The sequence below is a fragment of the Anomaloglossus baeobatrachus genome, chromosome 5 (genome assembly GCF_048569485.1).
Source record: "Anomaloglossus baeobatrachus isolate aAnoBae1 chromosome 5, aAnoBae1.hap1, whole genome shotgun sequence".
NCBI classification, from domain to species: Eukaryota; Metazoa; Chordata; class Amphibia; order Anura; family Aromobatidae; genus Anomaloglossus; species Anomaloglossus baeobatrachus.
The window spans coordinates 487,596,113-487,617,423 of NC_134357.1; the positions used below are offsets into that span (position 1 = coordinate 487,596,113).

Sequence of the window (21,311 nt, forward strand, 5' to 3'; positions counted from 1 at the left end):
ACACACAAACACCGCGGCACACACAAATATACGCACATACCGCACAACACACACATTGCACAAAACATACCTCCCCCCAAAACACACCACACACACACAAACCGCGCAACACACACACAACGCTACAGACACACAGCGCTCCACAAACAACGCAACACACATACAACACCGCTCTCACCCCCCGCCACACCCAGACAACACCCAGAACATGTACAGCCCCTACACAAACACTTGGTAACTACACACAACAACATCTATATATATATATATATATATATATATATATATATATATATATATATATATATATAACAAAAATCATACATGAACTACACAATACGTAAATTCTAGAATACCCGATGCGTAGAATCGGGCCACCTTCTAGTCTTATGATAAGTCTTATGATTTCTAAGTGCAGACATGTGTGCGGTACACAGTGCAAGTGCCATTTTGAGTACTGTTATTTTGGGTATCTTCATATCTTCTTTTCCATAACAGTATAGGGTTGTTGAGTGATGTGGACACTTTGTATCTCTATTTGGTTGATGTTGGGTTTGGTCCTTTCTTGTGCCTGTAGAGTCAGAATTGTATGTGGACTCATTGTTCCTGTAAGGCAGATGAATGGATTTGGAACCTTTGTATAGGTTGACTCTGGGTGTGGACTCTTTGTATTTTATAAGCTGATTTGGAATGCAGACCCTTTGTACATCTATAGATTGACTTTGGAAGTGGACTATTTGTACCACTATATGTTGACAATGGATTTGGAGCCTAAATCTCTGTAGGGTTGGCACTTGAATTGGACCCTTTCTATCTCTATAGGGTTAGGGTTGGCTGTGGGCCCTTTTGTACTTCTAAAGGTTGGCTTTGGAGTTGAATTCTTTAAGACTCTAAGGCGGGCTTTGCACAAAGCGACATCGCAAGCCGATGCTGCGATGTCGCACGTGATAGTCCCCGCCCCTGTCGCAGGTACGATATCTTGTGATTGCTGGCGTAGCGATAATTATCGCTACGCCAGCTTCACATGCACTCACCTGCCCTGCGACCGTCGCTCTGGCCGGCGACCCGCCTCCTTCCTAAGGGGGTGGGTCGTGGGCGTCACAGCAACGTCACACGGCAGGCGGCCAATGGCGGCGGAGGGGCGGAGATGAGCAAGATGTAAACATCCCGCCCACCTCCTTCCTTCCGTATAGCTGCTGGCGGCAGGTAAGGAGATGTTCCTCGCTCCTGTGGCTTCACACACAGCGATGTGTGCTGCCGCAGGAACGAGGAACTACATTGTATCTGTCGCGGCACCGGCATTATGGAAATGTCGGAGCCTGCACCGATGATACGATAACGACGCTTTTGCGCTCGTTCATCATATCATCTAGGATTTACACACTACGACATCGCAAGTGACGCCGGATGTGCGTCACTTTCGATTTGACCCCACCGACATCGCACCTGCGATGTCGTAGTGTGCAAAGCCGCCCTAAGGCTATGTGCGCACTGGAAAATGGAATTTTCTCAAGAAAATTCCGCAGGCATTGAAAGATTACCGCACCCGCGGTAAAAAACCGCGGCAAACCGCACCCGAAAACCGCATGCGGTTTGCTGCGGTTTTACCGCGGTTTTGCCGCGTGCAGGTTGGTACATGTGCTTTATTGCATTCAATGCAATAAAATACATTGAAGAAAAAAAAAAAATCATTTCCTTCTGAGATAGATAGTAGATAGATAGATAGATAAATAGACAGATAGAAGAATAGATAGAGGGATAGATAGATAGATAGATAGATAGAGGGATAGATAGAGGACAGATCGCTGCATTTCTCACGGTCGGTAGTGAGTTCACATTACCGGCCGTGGGAAATGCCCTGTGGTTACCTCTGCTGTCTCGCTGCGAGGCTGCATTCAGCGCTGTGTGTCAGTCGCGGCTGGATGCAAGCATCGCAGGACGTGGATTACATCGGAGCTTTGTTTCGGGAGGGGTTAATAAAAGGGTGAACGAGGCTTATTTGTGTTTTATTGAAAATAAAGGATTTTTCGGTGTGTGTTTTTTCACTTTACTTACAGGTTGATCATGTCAGCTGTCACATAGACGCTGCCATGATCAAGCCTGGACTTAGTGGCGGCGATCCGCCGCCATTAACTCCTTGTATTACCCTGACTGCCACTGCATCACGGCAGCAGGAAGAGCTGGGGACACTCCGGTACTGCCGCATAATGGATGCGACAGTCCCGGGGCAGCTGCGGCTGATATTCTCGGCTGCAGGAGGTGGGAGGGAGGCGGGGGACATTAACCCTGCCCCTCGCCCTCCCCAGCCTGAGAATACCGGGCCCCCGCTGTGTTTACCTCGGCTGGACGGTAAAAATACGGCGGATCCCACGTGTTTTGTGTTTTATATTTCCGTTTGATTTCTATGTGTATTCTATATGTCTGTGTCTGTGTTCTATGTCTGTGATGTCTGTGTGTGAGTGCAATGTGTGTGTTCTATGTCTCTGTGTGAGTGTGATCTGTCTGTGTCTGTAATGTGTGTGTGTTTACTCTGCTCCGCTTCCTCTTCCTGTCATAATGACATCACTTCCCTGAAAAAACGCAGGCAAGCGATGTACATTACCGCAGGTAAACTGCGAAATCCCGCAGGGAATAACGCAGGAAAACGCAGTGAACCGCACAGAATTTGCTGCCTGCGTTATTCCCTGCGGGATTTCACAATTACATGGCAGTCAATGGAGTGAAATCCCGCAGCGACGTGCGGAAAAGAATTGACATGCAATTGTTTTTGCTGCAGGAATCCCGCAGCAAAACATGCAGCTGTCAAATTCCGCATAGTGCGCACAGGATTTTTTTTTTCCCATAGGATTTGCTGGTGAATCACTGCAGAGATGTTATGAACATTTTCTGCAGCAAATCCGCAAAAACCGGTAAGTGCGCACACGGCCTTAAAGGTTGATCCTTAATGTAAACCATTTGGATCTCTATTGGGTTGACGTTGAATGTGTATCTCTGTAGAGTTGGCACTGGGTTTGTCTCTAATTGGTTAGAGTATGGATTGGTGTTGGATGTGGGTAATCTATCTTTATAGAGCCTGGTATTCGATTTGGTTCATAGGATTAAAATTAGATGTGGACTTTGTCTCTATATGGTTGGTATTAGATGTGGACTTTTTATGTCTCTGTAGGGTTGGAGTTGTATTTGGACTTTGGTGTCTCTATTGGGTTGGAGTTAAATGTGGACCTCTTGTTTCAGTGAGATTGATATTGTGATGTTAGGGGGCATAGACTTGTTAGAATCCCCAATTGCGCTTTAGTTCAGTCGTCCTCTTTAAGCAAAAATGACCAGTGAACTGATGAACAATTTTCATAAGTCAGATTTTAGTCTCTTTTAACCCATTGTTTACCTAACTGTAGTATACTTATTTCAAGGTTGTATATCTTACATTTTCGACATAACATAGCTAGAAAATCAGTCAATGTCAGGAAAATCTTCCAAAAATTCCTCTTTGTACCTCCTTCAATAACAGCTGGGGTCAGGTTAAATAGTTGTCTTTGTTCCAGGTAGCGCTGAGGTAACACCATCTGGTGGCAGAGTGAAGGTGGCCATTGTCTGGTTAACTATGCTCAAATGTACCAGGTTGGAGTCTGGCATAGTACAGTGTCTGTTCAGGTTGGCGTCTTTTCTGGAATAATCTCTTATCTGACTTAGAATAAAATAGAGATGATGCCGCCTAATGCCATCTGCTCACAAAGTCCCCACTCATCCACTGACTTGAAACTTTCCTCTGAATAACACCACAGACGTTCTGTCTTGAGGAACAACACGTTTTATAGACGATTTTTAGTACAATGAGTGAAGACTCTCACGGGTACAAAAAGAGAGAGACTATCTGGTATTTGAGGACACTTAAGGGTGCTTTACACGTTGCGACATCGCTAGCGGTAGCACCCGCTCCCGTCGTTCGTGCGACATTTGGTGATTGCTCCGTAGCGAACATTATCGCTACGGCAGCGTCACACGCACATCCAGTACAGACCAAAAGTTTGGACCCACCTTCTCATCTCTAGAACAACTGTTAAGAGGAGACTTTGTGCAGCAGGCCTTCATGGTAAAATAGCTGCTAGGAAACCACTGCTAAGGACAGGCAACAAGCAGAAGAGACTTGTTTGGGCTAAAGAACACAAGGAATGGACATTAGACCAGTGGAAATCTGTGCTTTGGTCTGATGAGTCCAAATTTGAGATCTTTGGATGCAACCACCGTGTCTTTGTAGAAAAGGTGAACGAATGGACTCTACATGGCTGGTTCCCACCGTGAAGCATGGAGGAGGATGTGTGATGGTGTGGGGGTGCTTTGCTGGTGACACTGTTGGGGATTTATTAAAAATTGAAGGCATACAGAACCAGCATGCCTACCACAGCATCTTGCAGTGGCATGCTATTCCACCCGGTTTGCGTTTAGTTGGACCATCATTTATTTTTCAACAGGACAATGACCCCAAACACACCTCCAGGCTGTGTAAGGGCTATTTGACTAAGCAGGAGAGTGATGGGGTGCTACGACAGATGACCTGGTCTCCACAGTCACCAGACCTGAACCCAATCGAGATGGTTTGGGATGAGCTGGACCGCCGAATGAAAGCAAAAGGGCCAACAAGTGCTAAGCATCTCTGGGAACTCCTTCATGACTGTTGGAAAACCATTACCGGTGACTACCTCTTGAAGCTCATCAAGAAGAATGCCAAGTGTGTGCAAAGCAGTAATGAAAGCAAAAGGTGGCTACTTTGAAGAACCTAGAATATAAGACATATTTTCAATTGTTTCACACTTTTTTAAGTATTTCATTCCACATGTTTTAATTCATAGTTTTTATGCCTTCAATGTGAATCTACAATTTTCAGAGTCCTGAAAATAAATAAAATTCTTTGTATGAGAAGGTGTGTCCAAACTTTTGTTCTGTACTGTACCTTTACAGCGACGTCGCTGTGACCGCCGAACAATCCTTCCTTCAAGGGGGAGGTGCGTTCTGCGTCATAGCGACGTCACTGCGGCATCACTAAGCGCCGCCCAATAGCAGAGGAGGGTCAGAGATGAGCGGCCGGAACATGCCGCCCACCTCCTTCCTTCCTCATTGCCGGTGGACGCAGGTAAGGAGATGTTCGTCGTTCCTACGGTGTCACACATAGCGATGTGAGACACCGCAGGAACGACGAACAATCAGCGGCATGCACCACCAACAATATTATGAAAAGGAGCGACGTGTCAACGATCAACGATTTTTGACGTTTTTGCTATCATTGATCGTCGCTCCTTGGTGTCACACGCTGCGATGTCGCTAACGGCGCCATATGTGCGTCACTAACGACGTGACCCGAACGATATATCGTTAGCGATGTCGCAGTGTGTAAAGTACCCTTTAAACTGTTAAAGGATTCTCCAAGATGTAAAACAGGAGGAATGAGGAGCAACAGATTGTGATGATAAAACTGACCTCTTGTTGTGGATGACCATAGTAAATTTGGGTTGCTATGGAAGAAAACTAATGGCCCCATACACATTAGATGTCGGACGATGCCACCAATATTGGAGAGTTTGGCCAACAGTTGAAAAGGCATGGAGGCCTACCAAATCTATCCGATAGATGATGTCAGGGTAAGGATCTGGCATGTCTAAATTTGGATGACCAATCCTTTTGTTTATCCTTGAGAAAAGCCACCAGAGGAGGAATATGACTGCAGCTTTCTCATAGAGAATACAGCAACACTCAGTAGAGTGAGCGAATCTTTGTATGGAGGAGTCAGGAGAGATAGCTGCCGGCTAAACGATCAACCGAACCATCATTATGTATTATGTATGAGGCCCTTGAGTAATTCTGAGAAAAGGGTCAACATGGAGATATGCAAAAGTGTTAGGCACTGGATTTGCATCTTAGGGTGCCTGTGTGCATTAGATGAACCAAATGATTTTGGTGGGACTGGTGAACTACGTAAGGTGTATTGGCTTGGCACAACTCTGCCCTAATGGTAGAGGTTTGGAGAAGAAAGTATCAGTCTTCTAGGCTTTCACTAACCTAGACACCTGTCCCCATGGGTTTTAACCTTCTTGGCAGAGTGTGCATGTTTTAAAGAGAGTTTGTAGGAATGGTCCAACATATATGTAAAGGGTTTGTGTAGCTTCAGCCCCTCTTCACTTTCATGACCTCAGTAGGCCATTCATTTAGCCCATCATTGCCCATCGATGTTCCTTTGGAGATTTTGGAAAAGCACACTTTCAATGTGTTCTAGAGTTCAAAAATGTACTTGGTTGCATTGTTGGCCATAAGACAACCCATCACATCACAGAGCCATAGTGGCTGCATGCCTAACATATCAATGGGTATAATACATGCCAAACTACACAATTTTTATATTATACAAAATTGTATAAAACTGAAGAATAAGACAACAGGGTCAATCAAACAATTTACAGTAACTAAACAAGTTTTGTCTTCTTTACGGAGAAGTGGACCATGGGATTGATAAAATTCTTCTGAAGGTTTTTCATGATTCAAGTATGGAAAGTTATAAATCTGTGTAATAACTCCTTGCAGATGGTGGTTCTTATGGATCCAATGGAAGACCCTGATGACATTTTGAGAGCTAACCGTTCCCGTGAGAAGTCCTACATGTTTGATGTGGCATTTGACTACTCTGCAACTCAGGTACTATGCTTTGATCTCTATAGTGAAGGTCTGGAAGACATGTCCATGTAACAGTATATCAAAGAACTGAACTATAAAGCAGCATCTAGCTTTCATTAATATCATGACAAACCAATGATTAGGGGCCAATAACCAATCTGTAAGTATCTTCCTTGGGTCTTCATTGGATCCTTGGGGATATTTTCAGTTTATTCTTTTTATTTGGCTCCAGACTCCAGATCTGAATACCGAGGACTCTGCCCGTCCATAAAGAAAAATGGATCAAAATGTACCAACATCTATGTTTGGGCACCTAAAATGGAAGAGCTGGTAATATTTCATTCAGCCTTTTCTATAAACCTTTTCCCAATTTAATGCCACCATGCTAACAATTAAGTTCCTCAGGAAAGGGCAGTCTTGGACAAGATCTCACAATCCAATAGCAGAGGTAGGACCTTCTGTGGCTTGGGCACCTTTTGTTCAAGGGCCTGTTAGGAGCCATTGTGGTTCATATGTCCTTGGTCTAAATGTGTTGGAGATAATGATGGTGGATCTGGAAGAAAGTCTTCTTCACTTATTTCCATAGGAGTAGGTGACCTTCAATGTCCTCTCTATAAGAATGACTATGAAAGCACCAACCCTTTCTCTGCTACATACTGAATTGTATCTAGAGAGCATGGTGCTCAGGTGGCATCTGTAGAGAGAGTGCACATTATACTGTCATTAAGGAATGATTCCTCAGATGTTTCGTCCCTGATGTCTCTACGGCTGATAATTATTTTTTAACTGCTTCATGGTTTATGCTGAACTAGTATGTCTACCAGACCCATAATAACGTAATATAGCTTTATATCTACAGAATAGAGGGCAGTATTATAGTAGTTTTATTCTTGTACATATGAGCAGTGTTATAGTAGTTATATTCTTGTACATAGGGAGTAGTATTATAATAGTTATATTATTGTACATAGGAGTAGTATTATAATAGTTATATTCTTCTACATAGGGAGTAGTATTATAGTAGTTATATTATTGTACATAGGAGTAGTATTATAGTAGTTATATTCTTATACATAGGGCAGTATTATGGTAGTTATATTCTTCTATATAGGGGCAGTATTATAGTAGTTATATTCTTATACATAGGGCAGTATTATAGTAGTTATATTCTTATACATAAGGAGTAGTATTATAGTTGTTATATTATTGTACATAGGAGTAGTATTATAGTAGTTATATTCTTATACATAGGGCAGTATTATGGTAGTTATATTCTTCTATATAGGGGCAGTATTATAGTAGTTATATTCTTATACATAGGGGAGTATTATAGTAGTTATATTATTGTACATAGGAGTAGTATTATAGTAATATTTTTGTACATAGAAGCAGTATTATAATAGTTATATTCTTCTACATAGGAGCAGTATTATAGTAGTTATATTCTTGTAGCTAGAGAGCAGAATTATAATAGTTATATTTTTATACACAGGGCACTATTATAGCAGTTATATTCTTGTACATAGGGGGCATTGCTATAGCAGTTATATCCTTGAACATAGGAATAGTATTACAGTAGTTTTATTCTTGTACATAGGGGCAGTATGATAGTAGTTTTATTCTTGTACATAGGTGCACTATTCTAATAGTTATATTCTTTTTCATAGGGAGCAGTATTATAGTAGCTATATTCTTGAACATATGGGGCAGTATTATAGGCAGTTATATTCTTGTACATAGGGGCAGTATTATACAGTGGGGGGAAAAAGTGTTTAGTTAGCCACCAATTGTGCAAGTTCTCCCACTTAAAAAGATGAGGTCGGCCTGTAATTGACATCATAGGTAAACCACAACTATAAGAGACAAAATAAGAAAACCCAGATGTGAGGCAAATCCCGGGATATGAAGATGAATTATGACTCCAGTCATAATCCCTCATCACTCCCTGGCAGTGCCCCCTCCCTTCTTGTTCTCAGTGTTCCACTTACACCTCCATGGCCATGTCCTGTGATATGGAAATTAGGTGGCTTGGGGACAATGGACACAGGATGACTCCCTGCCGTGACCCTGTAGTGGGGGCTGCTAGCTAGTTAGCAAGGCTATGGAAATAGCCAGACAGAACGACTCCAGTAAAAAATGGTTCATATCTCGCAAGCCATATTTCCGATAAATATGGCAACCATAAAAATGGTGTCTCCGCATGCGGACGATGCTGGCACACCCTTTTTATGGGAGCAGGACATTGGGAAATGCCCCAGGCGTGATATCAGCCAATGGGGAACTGGCAGACAGGTCATGAGTCCCCTCGTTCTGTAGCTAAATTCATAACTGTCACAATGAGAGCATTGGCGTCCGCCTACGACGCTCCCAGGCAAAGTTATGGCCCATATTCCATGTTGTGGATTGTCCATAACTCAAGCCAGGGGTGGAGCAGTGCTCCCTCTGAGGTCACTAAGGTAGGAGGGGACCTGGATTGGCCCAGGTTGATAACCCTACTTCGGCCATTTTCCAGTGTTCTTTTCGCTGGGGGCACGTGTAGGAAACATCTGTGGGAAGGATCCTAGAAACCTGGGTACAGCGCCCCCCTGTGGCCAGACGCAACAAGGTAACTGCTGGAACTGTGTATGCCTGTTTGTAACCCATGCTTTGATTGTAACTGTACTCTGACATATGTATATTCTGTAGATTCCCTATTGTATATATTGTAGTTCTAGTGTGCTTTAGGCTGATTAAATTATATAATTAATCTTGGGCTGTTCTGTTATCTCGATCTTGAATCCCACGTCTGTGTGTTCGGCTAATAGTTACCGTGAAGCGGTTGGTGGCAGCGAGTTGTGCCAAGGATTATTGTGGGGAGGCCAGTGAGATTCGGGGAGATTTTATATATTCCGCCCGCGGAGGTCGGGGGAATATATACCCTACTCTCACCGGGGACCCTTCAATAATCGGCATAAGTAGTATAGCGGCCTCCTTGCTTATTGTCGGGCAATTCCATAATTGGCCTGACTATAAGAGGGGCGCTAGAGAGCGCGTCACGTGCTCTGTCTGTCGGTCGGGAGGTATAAAGGAGGGGTGACCCCCACTTGTTACCCCCCGATTGTGACGTACTGGTAGCCAGCGCGGGGGATTTCTGAGTGACCCCCCCGGTGGTTTGTGACATATTGGTGGCATAGCGGTGGGATCGAGATAATAGTGTGTGTGAGTGTGAGACCCATACTCCCAGACACTAAAGACTGCCTGCAGCAGCTGTGGCTGCTGGGGTCTTCAGACTAGCTCAACACTAGAGTGTCAGAGTGCAGATACTGTAAGGTGTGTGGAGGCATCAGGTGTCAGTTCTGTGTCAGTGACCAAAAGTCTGCAAGAATGGCTGATGGCACCAGGAGCAGAGCTATGCAACTGGCCAATGCTAAGGCAGGAGCCGAAGAGAGGGAGGACGGTGCTGTGGACAGCAATGAGGAGGTTGCCCACGAGTCCTCCAGGAGCTCGACGCCAGAAAACCGTTCTGCCGAGGACATTGCGCAACCTGGCACTGCTGGACAAGATGAGGAGGAGCTCACCCAAGGTTCCTCAACGAGCCAGATGCCAGCCCTCCGCTCTGAAAGGGACAGTGAATCGCCTAGCTCTGCAGCGTGCCGCAGATCACCACGTGCCATTCCACCGAGCCTGGGAGGCTCGGATAGCCTTCTTCAAATGGCTATGGCCCTTCTCCAGGCTGGAGACCAGAAGGGCTACAAGGAACTCCTGGCAGAGCGCAGGGCAGAGCGGCAGGCAGCGCGTGACGCTGAGGCTGCGGAGCGGCACGCAGAGCGTGAGGCTGCGGAGCGAGAGCGGCAGGCAGCGCGTGAAGAGCGAGAGCGACAGGCAGACCGTGACTACCAGCTGCAGCTAGCTCAGCTCCGGCCCTCATCAGCCACATGTGACCTTCGAGACACCAAACTTCCAAAGGTCCGTGTTGAGGACTTCCCAGTGCTGGAGAAGGATGGAGACTTGGACTCTTTCTTGACTGCTTTTGAACGGACTTGCTTGCAGCACCATCTGGACAAGGACCAGTGGGCCAAATACCTGACCCCCCGTTTAAGGGGTAAGGCCCTGGATATCCTTGGGGACTTGCCTGCTGAGGCAGATCAGGGCTACGACACCATCAAGCGGGCCCTGATCCAACAGTACAACCTCACTCCAGAGTCCTACCGCAAGAAGTTCCGGAGCCTACAGAAGGGACCAAAGGACTCCTGGGCTGACCACCGGCGGGCACTTGCCCGAGCTGCCGACCACTGGACCCAAGGCCTGCAGCTTTCCACCGGACCGGAGATCCTGGACTTGTTCATCACGGAGCAACTCTTGTGGAACTGCCCTGAGGATCTCCGCCAGTTCATCCGAGACCAGAAGCCAAAGGGGTCCACGGCTACAGCTGCCCTTGCCGATGACTACACCAACAACCGGGCCCCTGAGGCCAGGAGAGCGGCCACCAGCAGCACCTGGAGAGGGGGTAAGATGAATTCTGCGACTGCCCCACCTGCCCCTAGACTGCAGGGGGTGTCCCCCTCAACTCCCCTCTCCAGGCCCGTGGCGGAACCAAGACGGTGCCACCAGTGCAACCTACCTGGACACTTCAAGGCCATGTGCCCTCAGCGTCCCAAGGCCCCGGCTCCGTCCCCGTCCCAAGGGCCGCCCAAGGTGTATTGTGTGGGTGGGGGTGGTGGTAGGTCCCTGGACAGCTTCCAACCTGTCACCGTCGGCCGGTCTGTGACCATAGGACTGCGAGACAGCGCCTCGGAGGTGACTCTGGTGCGGCCTGAGATGGTGTCCCCCCAAGACTTGATCCCTGGAAAAACCCTCGCTGTCTCCGGGATTGGAGGCATTGACCCGGCGCTGCCTGTTGCTGACATTTATGTGGACTGGGGCGCAGGGCGAGGGGTGAGGGAGGTGGGGGTAACTGATCGGATCCCCGCAAACGTGCTACTTGGGACAGATTTGGGGCAGATAACCTCCCAGTTTGGGCCCCAACCAAGGGCTGAACCTTCAGCCAGTACTGACATGCCTCCGGACAATGTTAATGTGTTATCTATGAATGATGTGAGAGAGGGGGGAGTGAACTCTGATATTTCTGCTTGCATAGACACCATAGACACACACACAGCTGCAGCTGTGACAGTGGAGGGGGTCAGAGAAAGGTGTGACAATGCCTCTACAAGTAACCAGCCTGTGAGCTGGGATCTGTTGCCCTCTGCAGGGATAAGCAGAGAGCAGGGTGCTGCAGGGGGAGGACCAGTGTGTGGGGTGGGGGCTACCACAGCAAATGTGGGGTCCCCAGAGATTTCACAGCGGGGTTCTGTTGCTGCAGGAGGGGAACAGGCAGGTGAGATTGGGGCCGGTCCAGGAGCGGAAGTGCTCCCAGGTAAGATCTCGGTGCATGGTTCCCCCACAACCGGGGTGTCAGGAAGCCAGGTAGGTCTGCCTGAACCGGCGACTTGGTCAGGAACGGAGGAGGAGCAGGCACGACCCACGGTCGCAGCGGCTGTGGCCGCTGTCACCCGCAGTGGGAGTGCTGGAAGCCAAGGGGCCTCCCGGAGGTCCGATAGCTCTTCCCCTTCTGACCAAGTGGCAGCCGAGTCAGGTGGAGGCCAGGACACAGGTCCCGGGGTACTGACTGAAGATGTGACAGTCTCGTCGATTCTGGCCACATCTAGTCAGGGGTTTCAGGCAGCGTTAGAAGCTGACGACAGCCTGAAAGCTCTTAAGGAGCAGGCGGCACAGCCTCCCTCGGACTCGGACCCGGAGCGAGTGGTCTGGGACCAAGGACGGCTGTACCGGGCCACGGTCCAGCAGGGTTCACCGGAGGCGTGGCCCAGGGACCGACAGTTGGTGGTACCCTATCCGTTCCGGACGGAGTTGTTGCGGATCGCACATGAGATTCCGATGGCCGGACACCTAGGGATCGCTAAGACCAAGGCCAGGTTAAACCAGCATTTCTACTGGCCAAAAATGGGGGCCGATGTGGCTGCCTACTGCCGTTCGTGTGAAACCTGTCAGAGAGTGGGGAAGGCGGGGCCACGCCCCAAAGCCCCACTGGTATCTCTGCCAATCATCGATGAGCCTTTCAGGAGGGTGGCTGTGGATCTGGTCGGCCCGCTGGCCATCCCCAGCAGCTCCGGGAAATGCTTCATACTGACGGTAGTGGACTATGCCACCCGGTACCCAGAAGCAGTGGCCTTGTCGTCCATTCGGGCTGACAAGGTGGCCACCGCATTGCTGGAGATTTTCTCCCGAGTGGGTTTTCCCCAGGAAATGCTCACTGACCGGGGGACCCAATTCATGTCCCAGCTGATGGAGGCCCTCTGTAAGCAAGTCCAGGTGCGACATCTGGTGGCCAGCCCGTACCATCCACAGACTAATGGCCTGTGCGAGCGGTTCAATGGCACCTTAAAGCAGATGCTTAAGATGTTGGTCGACTCCCATGGGCGTGACTGGGAGCGGTATCTCCCACACCTGTTATTTGCTTACCGGGAGGTTCCACAGGCCTCAACAGGATTCTCACCGTTTGAGCTCCTGTACGGGCGACGTGTGCGGGGCCCCCTGGCTCTGGTGAAAGAGGCTTGGGAAGGGGATTTGGCCACCCCTGGAGTGTCGGTTATCGAGTATGTCATGCGCTTCCGGGACAAAATGCAGGCCTTGACGCAACTGGTACACGACAATATGGCTCAAGCCCAGGCCGATCAGAAGCGTTGGTACGACCAGAACGCTTGTGAGAGGACCTACCAAGTGGGTCAAAAGGTGTGGGTACTGGTCCCCGTACCACAGGACAAGCTTCAGGCAGCCTGGGAAGGCCCATACCTCGTGTACCAGCAGCTCAACCCTGTAACGTACCTGGTCACCCTGGACCCTGCCCGTGGAAGGCGGAAGCCCTTCCATGTGAACATGATGAAGGCACATCATGAGCGGGAGGCATGTGCGCTCCCCGTGTGCAACCTGCCCGAGGAGGGAGAAGCGGAAACCCTCTTGGATATGCTAGCCCAGGTTAGGGCAGGCGGATCCATTGAGGATGTGGAGGTTGGCCACCAGCTCTTGGAAGGCCAACGGTCCCAGCTGTGGGCCACCCTCCTCCCCTTCCGGGGGTTGTTTACCAACCAGCCCGGAAGGACTGACTTGGCTGTCCATCACGTGGACACTGGGGATCATCCCCCGATCCGGCGTTCAGCATATCGGGTCTCCCTTGAGGTGCAGCAACACATGCGCCAGGAGATTGACGAGATGCTGAAGCTGGGGGTGATCCAGGCATCCAACAGCGCTTGGGCCTCGCCTGTAGTCCTCGTCCCTAAGAAGGACCGAACCACTCGGTTCTGCGTGGACTACAGGGGGCTCAATGCGGTCACGGTCGCCGATGCGTACCCAATGCCACGCATCGATGACCTGCTCGATCAGTTGGCCGGGGCTCAGTACCTGACCATCATGGATCTGAGCCGGGGATATTGGCAGATCCCCCTGACTCGCAAGGCCAGGGAACGCTCTGCCTTTATTACCCCATTTGGACTGTACGAGTCCACGGTGATGCCATTCGGGATGAGGAATGCCCCTGCCACTTTCCAGCGGATGGTCAACACCCTGCTCAAGGGACTTGAAGGGTACGCGGCCGCGTACCTGGATGACATTGCCGTCTTCAGTCCCACCTGGGAGGACCACCTAGAGCATCTAGCACAGGTGCTCAGGCGGATCCACCGGGCAGGTTTGACCATCAAGCCGGGAAAGTGTCAGCTGGCCATGAGCGAGGTCCAGTACCTCGGTCACCGGGTAGGTGGGAGAACACTGAAGCCCGAGCCTGAGAAAGTGGAAGCCATCGCATCCTGGCCCACCCCCGGGACCAAGAAGCAGGTGATGTCCTTCTTGGGGACCGCTGGGTACTATAGGAGGTTTGTTCCATGCTATAGTAGCCTGGCAAAGCCCTTGACGGACCTCACCAAGAAGAAGCTGCCCTCTGCAGTCGATTGGACAATGGACTGCGAGACAGCCTTCCGGGCCCTAAAGGACGCCCTGTCCAGCCCGCCCGTGCTACAGGCAGCCGACTTCACGCGGCCGTTTGTAGTACAGACCGACGCCAGTGACTTCGGCCTCGGTGCGGTGCTCAGCCAGGTGGACTCTGCGAGCCAAGAGCACCCAGTCTTGTACCTGAGCAGGAAGCTGTTACCAAGGGAAGTTGCCTATTCCACGATGGAGAAGGAGTGCCTGGCCATAGTGTGGGCCCTGCAGCGTCTGCAACCCTATCTATACGGGCGCCACTTCATCGTGGAGACGGACCACAATCCCCTCAGCTGGTTGCACACCGTCTCTGGGACGAATGGGCGATTGTTGCGATGGAGCCTTGCGCTCCAGCAATACAACTTCACCATTCGCCACAAAAGGGGCCGTGACCACGGTAACGCAGACGGGCTGTCCCGACAAGGAGAGGTCGCGGACGGGCGCACGGGGGAACACCGGAGTGTGCTGCCCCCTAGCGCCCTCAAAAGGGGGGAGGTGTGAGGCAAATCCCGGGATATGAAGATGAATTATGACTCCAGTCATAATCCCTCATCACTCCCTGGCAGTGCCCCCTCCCTTCTTGTTCTCAGTTACACCTCCATGGCCATGTCCTGTGATATGGAAATTAGGTGGCTTGGGGACAATGGACACAGGATGACTCCCTGCCGTGACCCTGTAGTGGGGGCTGCTAGCTAGTTAGCAAGGCTATGGAAATAGCCAGACAGAACGACTCCAGTAAAAAATGGTTCATATCTCGCAAGCCATATTTCCGATAAATATGGCAACCATAAAAATGGTGTCTCCGCATGCGGACGATGCTGGCACACCCTTTTTATGGGAGCAGGACATTGGGAAATGCCCCAGGCGTGATATCAGCCAATGGGGAACTGGCAGACAGGTCATGAGTCCCCTCGTTCTGTAGCTAAATTCATAACTGTCACAATGAGAGCATTGGCGTCCGCCTACGACGCTCCCAGGCAAAGTTATGGCCCATATTCCATGTTGTGGATTGTCCATAACTCAAGCCAGGGGTGGAGCAGTGCTCCCTCTGAGGTCACTAAGGTAGGAGGGGACCTGGATTGGCCCAGGTTGATAACCCTACTTCGGCCATTTTCCAGTGTTCTTTTCGCTGGGGGCACGTGTAGGAAACATCTGTGGGAAGGATCCTAGAAACCTGGGTACAGCGCCCCCCTGTGGCCAGACGCAACAAGGTAACTGCTGGAACTGTGTATGCCTGTTTGTAACCCATGCTTTGATTGTAACTGTACTCTGACATATGTATATTCTGTAGATTCCCTATTGTATATATTGTAGTTCTAGTGTGCTTTAGGCTGATTAAATTATATAATTAATCTTGGGCTGTTCTGTTATCTCGATCTTGAATCCCACGTCTGTGTGTTCGGCTAATAGTTACCGTGAAGCGGTTGGTGGCAGCGAGTTGTGCCAAGGATTATTGTGGGGAGGCCAGTGAGATTCGGGGAGATTTTATATATTCCGCCCGCGGAGGTCGGGGGAATATATACCCTACTCTCACCGGGGACCCTTCAATAATCGGCATAAGTAGTATAGCGGCCTCCTTGCTTATTGTCGGGCAATTCCATAATTGGCCTGACTATAAGAGGGGCGCTAGAGAGCGCGTCACGTGCTCTGTCTGTCGGTCGGGAGGTATAAAGGAGGGGTGACCCCCACTTGTTACCCCCCGATTGTGACGTACTGGTAGCCAGCGCGGGGGATTTCTGAGTGACCCCCCCCGGTGGTTTGTGACACCAGAAAATCACCTTATCTGATTTTGCAAGATTTTATTTGCAAATTATGGTGGAAAATAAGTATTTGGTCATCCTTTGGTGGCAATGACAGAGATCAAATGTTTTCTGTAAGTCTTGATAAGGTTGGCACAGACTGTTGGTGTTATGTTGGCCCATTCCTCCATGCAGATCTCCTCTAGAGCAATGAAATTTTGGGCCTGTCGCTGGGCAACACGGACTTTCAAATCCTTCCAAAGCTTTTCTATGGGGTTGAGATCTGGAGACCGGCTAGGCCACTCCAGAACCTTCATATGCTTCTTATGAAGCCACTAATTCATTGCCCTGGCAGTGTGCTTGGGATCATTATCATGCTGAAAGACCCAGTCTTCTTTCATCTTCAATGCCCTTGCTGATGGAAGGAGGTTTGCACTCAAAACCTCACGATACATAGCCCCATTCATTCTTTCATGTACACGGATCGGTCATCCTGGTCCCTTTGCAGAGAAACAGCCTCAAAGCTTGATGTTGCCACCCCCATGCTTCACAGTAGGTATGGTGTTCTTTGGATGTACTCATAATTCTGTCTCCTCCAAACACGATGAAATGTTTCTACCAAACAGTTCTACTTTGGTTTCATCAGACCATATGACATTCTCCCAATACTCTTCTGGATAATCCAAATGCTCTCTAGCAAACGTCATCGGGTCCAGACATGTACTGGCTTAAGCAGTGGAACATGTCTGGCACTGCAGGATCTGAGTCCCTGGCGGCATAGTGTATTATTGATGGTAGCCTTTGTTATGGTGGTCCCAGCTTTATGCAGGTCATTCACTAGGTCCCCCCATGTGGTTCTGGGATTTTTGCTCACTATTCTGGTGATCATTTTGAGGTGAGATCTTGCATGCAGCCCCAGATCAAGGATGATAATCAGTGGTCTTGTATGTCTTCCATAGTGATATTATTGGTCTCACAGTTGATTTCATCACACCAATCTGCTTGCCTATTGCAGATTCAGTCTTCCCAGCCTGGTACAGGGCTACAATTTTGTTTCTAGTGTCCTTCAACAGCTCTTTGGTCTTCACCATAGGTTGAGGTTTGAGGTAGTGGACAGGTGTCTTTTATACTGATAACAAGTTCAAAGAGGTGTCATTACTACAGGTAATGAGTGGAAGACAGAGGAGCCTCTTCATGAAAAAGTTACAGGTCTGTGAGAGCCAGAAATCTTGTATGTTTTTAGGTGACTACTTATTTTCCACCATAATTTGAAAATAAAATCTTGCCAAATTAGACAAGGTAATTTTCTGGATTTGTTTTCTCATTTTGTCTCTCATAGTTGTGGTCTACCTATGATGTCAATTACAGGCCTCTCTCATCTTTTTAAGTGGGAGAACTTCCACAATTGGTGGCTGACTAAATATTTCTCCACTGTAGTAATGTTCTTATACATTGGAGCAGTATTATAGTAGTTATATTCGTGCAAATAACTGGACAGTATTGTAGTAATTATATACAGTCCCTGACAAAAGTTCTATCGCTTATCCATGTTATGTAAATAAAAGCTTATAACCTGACTTTAAATTCATCCATTGGTTTTATAAATTACTCTTTTGAAAGCTGAAACCCTCCCAAATTTGGTTTAGGTTATGAAAATAAAGTTGCTGCAAAGCTGAAATATTAATCATTTAGTGAACACAGAAAGGTGAGATTTTGGCAAGGCAAAAATGTTGTCGCCCACAGAAGGTAATGTGAAATTCAAACAAATAATTAAGTTCTAATACAAAGATATGTTGCATAACATTGGTGAATGAAGTTGTGGTGCTATTAGAGCCATATTTAATATTTTGTGTGACTTCCATGAGCTTGAAGGACGGCATCCATGCAGTTCAACAATGATTCATATAATTTATTGGTGAAGTCATCAGGAATAGCAAAGAATGCAGTCTTACATGCCTCCCAGAGTTCATCTAGATTCTTTGGTTTTGTCTTCCAAGCTTCCTCTTTCATCCTACCCTAAACATGCTCATTGATGTTCATGTCTGGTGACTGGGCTAGCCAGTCCTTGAGCACCTTGATCTTCTTTGCCAGGAGAAACTTTGCTGTAGAGATGGATGTATGAGATGGAGTATCATCCTGCTGCAGAATTTGACCCCTTTTATGATTGGGAATGTAAGAGGTAGCTAATACTTCTTGATATTTTAGGCTATTGATATTGCCTTCCACCTTGCAAATGTTTTGCACACCCCCATACTGAATGTAACCCCAGACCATGATCTTTCCACCACCAAACTTAACTGTTTTCTGGATCCATACGGGCTCCAGTAAGTCTCCTGCAGTATTTGCGGCGATTGTGGTCTAATTCAACTGAAGATTCATCAGAGAAATCCACCTTCTGCCACTTTTCCAGCGTCCATCTATTTAGCAGGCTGTGGGGCGTGGCAAATGCCACATGGTTTTCTAATTGCCTTTTGTTTAGTGCTGGCTTCTGGGCACTGATTTGACCATGGAGACCATTTCGAGACAGAACCCTACAAACTGTTCTAGTTGACACAGGGACTAGAGTGATCAGGCCTTTTGGAGCTGTGCTGCAGTGGAAGAGGGGCTGGCTTTGGCTTTTCTAACCAACAAACGTTCCTCCTGAGCAGTTGTCTTGTGGGGTCTGCCAGACCTGGGCTTGTCAAAAGCATCTCCAGTCTCTTCAAATCTTTTTTTTTAATTCTTTGTACTTGACGCTGAGACACATTAAAGGTGCCAGCCACCTCTGCAGTGGATCTGGTCTTAAGCCTCTTGATAATCAAGGCTTTGGTCACAGGGTGGATTTTTGGCATGTTGTCAAGTTGCAGTTCAATTGAAAAAATACCCTGGAGACAGGGGAAGATAGAAAGAGATAAACGTGGTGCCAATCTGAGTGTAGTGAGTTTTTTTTTATATATAAAGGTGTTGAAATAGTGGAACTCTCACCTGGTTCAGAGGTTAGAAAGCCTGGAATAATCCAAGAGGAGTTGATCCACTTTCCAATGGGATTATGGTGCAGTATGCAGCAATCGCACTGGATACTATAGAGGAGCCCTCCACCAGGTCCACTTAGTGAAAGAAGTTCCAAAGGCAATTACCAGTCTTGCGGCGCTCCTGCTACCAATGGTGGAAAATATTGGATGATTTTTGGTCATATGACTATGGCATATAGGGCAATATGGCATATGACATATACCATGTATACATCTTTTTTCTCACAATTATACCTGAAGAAGGCTGAAGGATAAAACATCCGATCCGAAACGCGTTGTATAATTAACCATATTTTAATGTACAAATAAAATATCTCTTTACTTATTTGTATATTGGTCCAGTCATATGACCAAAAATCATCCAATATGTTTCACCATTGATAGCAGGAGCGCCGCAAGACTGGTAATTGCCTTTGAAGTTGCAGTTCAAGTGAAGGTCTGGGGTGCTGGGTTTCTTTTAATACACACCCACTAATTAAGCGATCATTTAGTGAGTACATGTGAGGATGTAAACTAGGATTGGGTGCATTATATGACAAGGCGACAAAACTTTTGTCTTGCCAAAATCTGTGTTCATTAAATTATCTATTTCAGCTTTGCAGAAACTTTATTTTCATAACCTAAACCAAATTTGGTAGGGTTTCAGCTTTCAAAAGAGTAATTTATAAAACCAATGGATAAATTTAAAGTCAGGTTATAAGCTTTTATTTAAATAACATGGATAAGCGACAGAACTTTTGTCAGGGACTGTACTTGTACATAGGGGCAGTATTATAGTAGTTCTATTTTTGCAAATAATTGGATGGTATAGTAGTGATTATATGCTTGTAGATAGGAGCTTTATAATCATTGAGAAAGCTCTATCTGGTCACTTGAGCACTAATAATTTGACTCATTATTATGAAGCCTGGCTATCAATGTTTCTGGCTTCTGCATCATGCGAAGAACATTTGAAAATGTTGGTAGAAGTGTAAATTATGATTCACTTCTTTGCCCTAACTTTCTTGCATGTTGTATAATTGACCAAACATTTGCAATGACCAACCATGAAGCCTATAAAGAAACGCAAGTTGAGTCAAGAGAAAACCAATAGCTTTGGCGCTTTACTGACACTGGTTGAACTGTCACCAATCTGCCAATGATATCCATGAGATGATTCATCATCTGTCTTGTTGACCATGTACAATGATACGTCTCCAAAAGATTTCACCTTTAAGAATACTCACCTCCCAAACCGACACTGCAGCCTTCATATTCTTTACAAGAAGACTTCTTCCGCTCTAACGGAATGTGATGGCTACACCCAATCAAATATGTTTTAACCTGTAGATAACAGATCTTTTGGGTCATTCCTATTATGTAAAATTGGAAAATTGAGGCCAATATTGTAATGTCGATAGACCCTGAGTGGGCAATCTCAAATAGCCTTTTTTTTGTAACCCTTTGCAAACTTATATTGAGTCCTGCCCAAGTCACCTGCCCAGTCTGCTGCCGTTGGGAGATTCTAATAAATAACTGAACGTGTAAGGAATCTCTAAAGCGGTCTGCTCGTAATCTCAAAGTTGCATTTGTTTTTCTGTGGGTTCATTCATGTGTGGAGGTAATGTATTGATTTATAGTTTTACCTCCTGTTGTCTTATGTAAAGTCACACATTCCCCTAGCACCCCCTGGTTGGGCATTGTCCTCTTCTTCTTTTTATTGTCCTTCTAGTACTCGCTCGCCCTGTTTTCCTTCATTCCTGTCTGCTCTCATTATTAGACTTTGCTTCCTATTCCGTTACACTTTTACTTTCCTTGCTGTCTTTTCGAGACATTTTTGTCCTTGACAGAAGCTTCTGAGCGAAGAATGAGGACAGTGGAAATACAAGACCGCTCGGAGATAATGTTACCT

General features: G+C 47.3%; 1 protein-coding gene across 1 annotated transcript in view; it reads left to right on the plus strand.

Moving 5' to 3' along the window:
- The window catches only part of KIF19 (kinesin family member 19), a 105,728-nt gene that overhangs the window by 17,795 nt on the left and 66,622 nt on the right, over nucleotides 1-21,311 (plus strand). Inside the window, exon 3 of the mRNA XM_075350686.1 lies at nucleotides 6,571-6,681. Coding sequence (XP_075206801.1) covers nucleotides 6,571-6,681 — 111 coding nt within the window. The remainder of the gene's footprint in view (nucleotides 1-6,570; nucleotides 6,682-21,311) is intronic.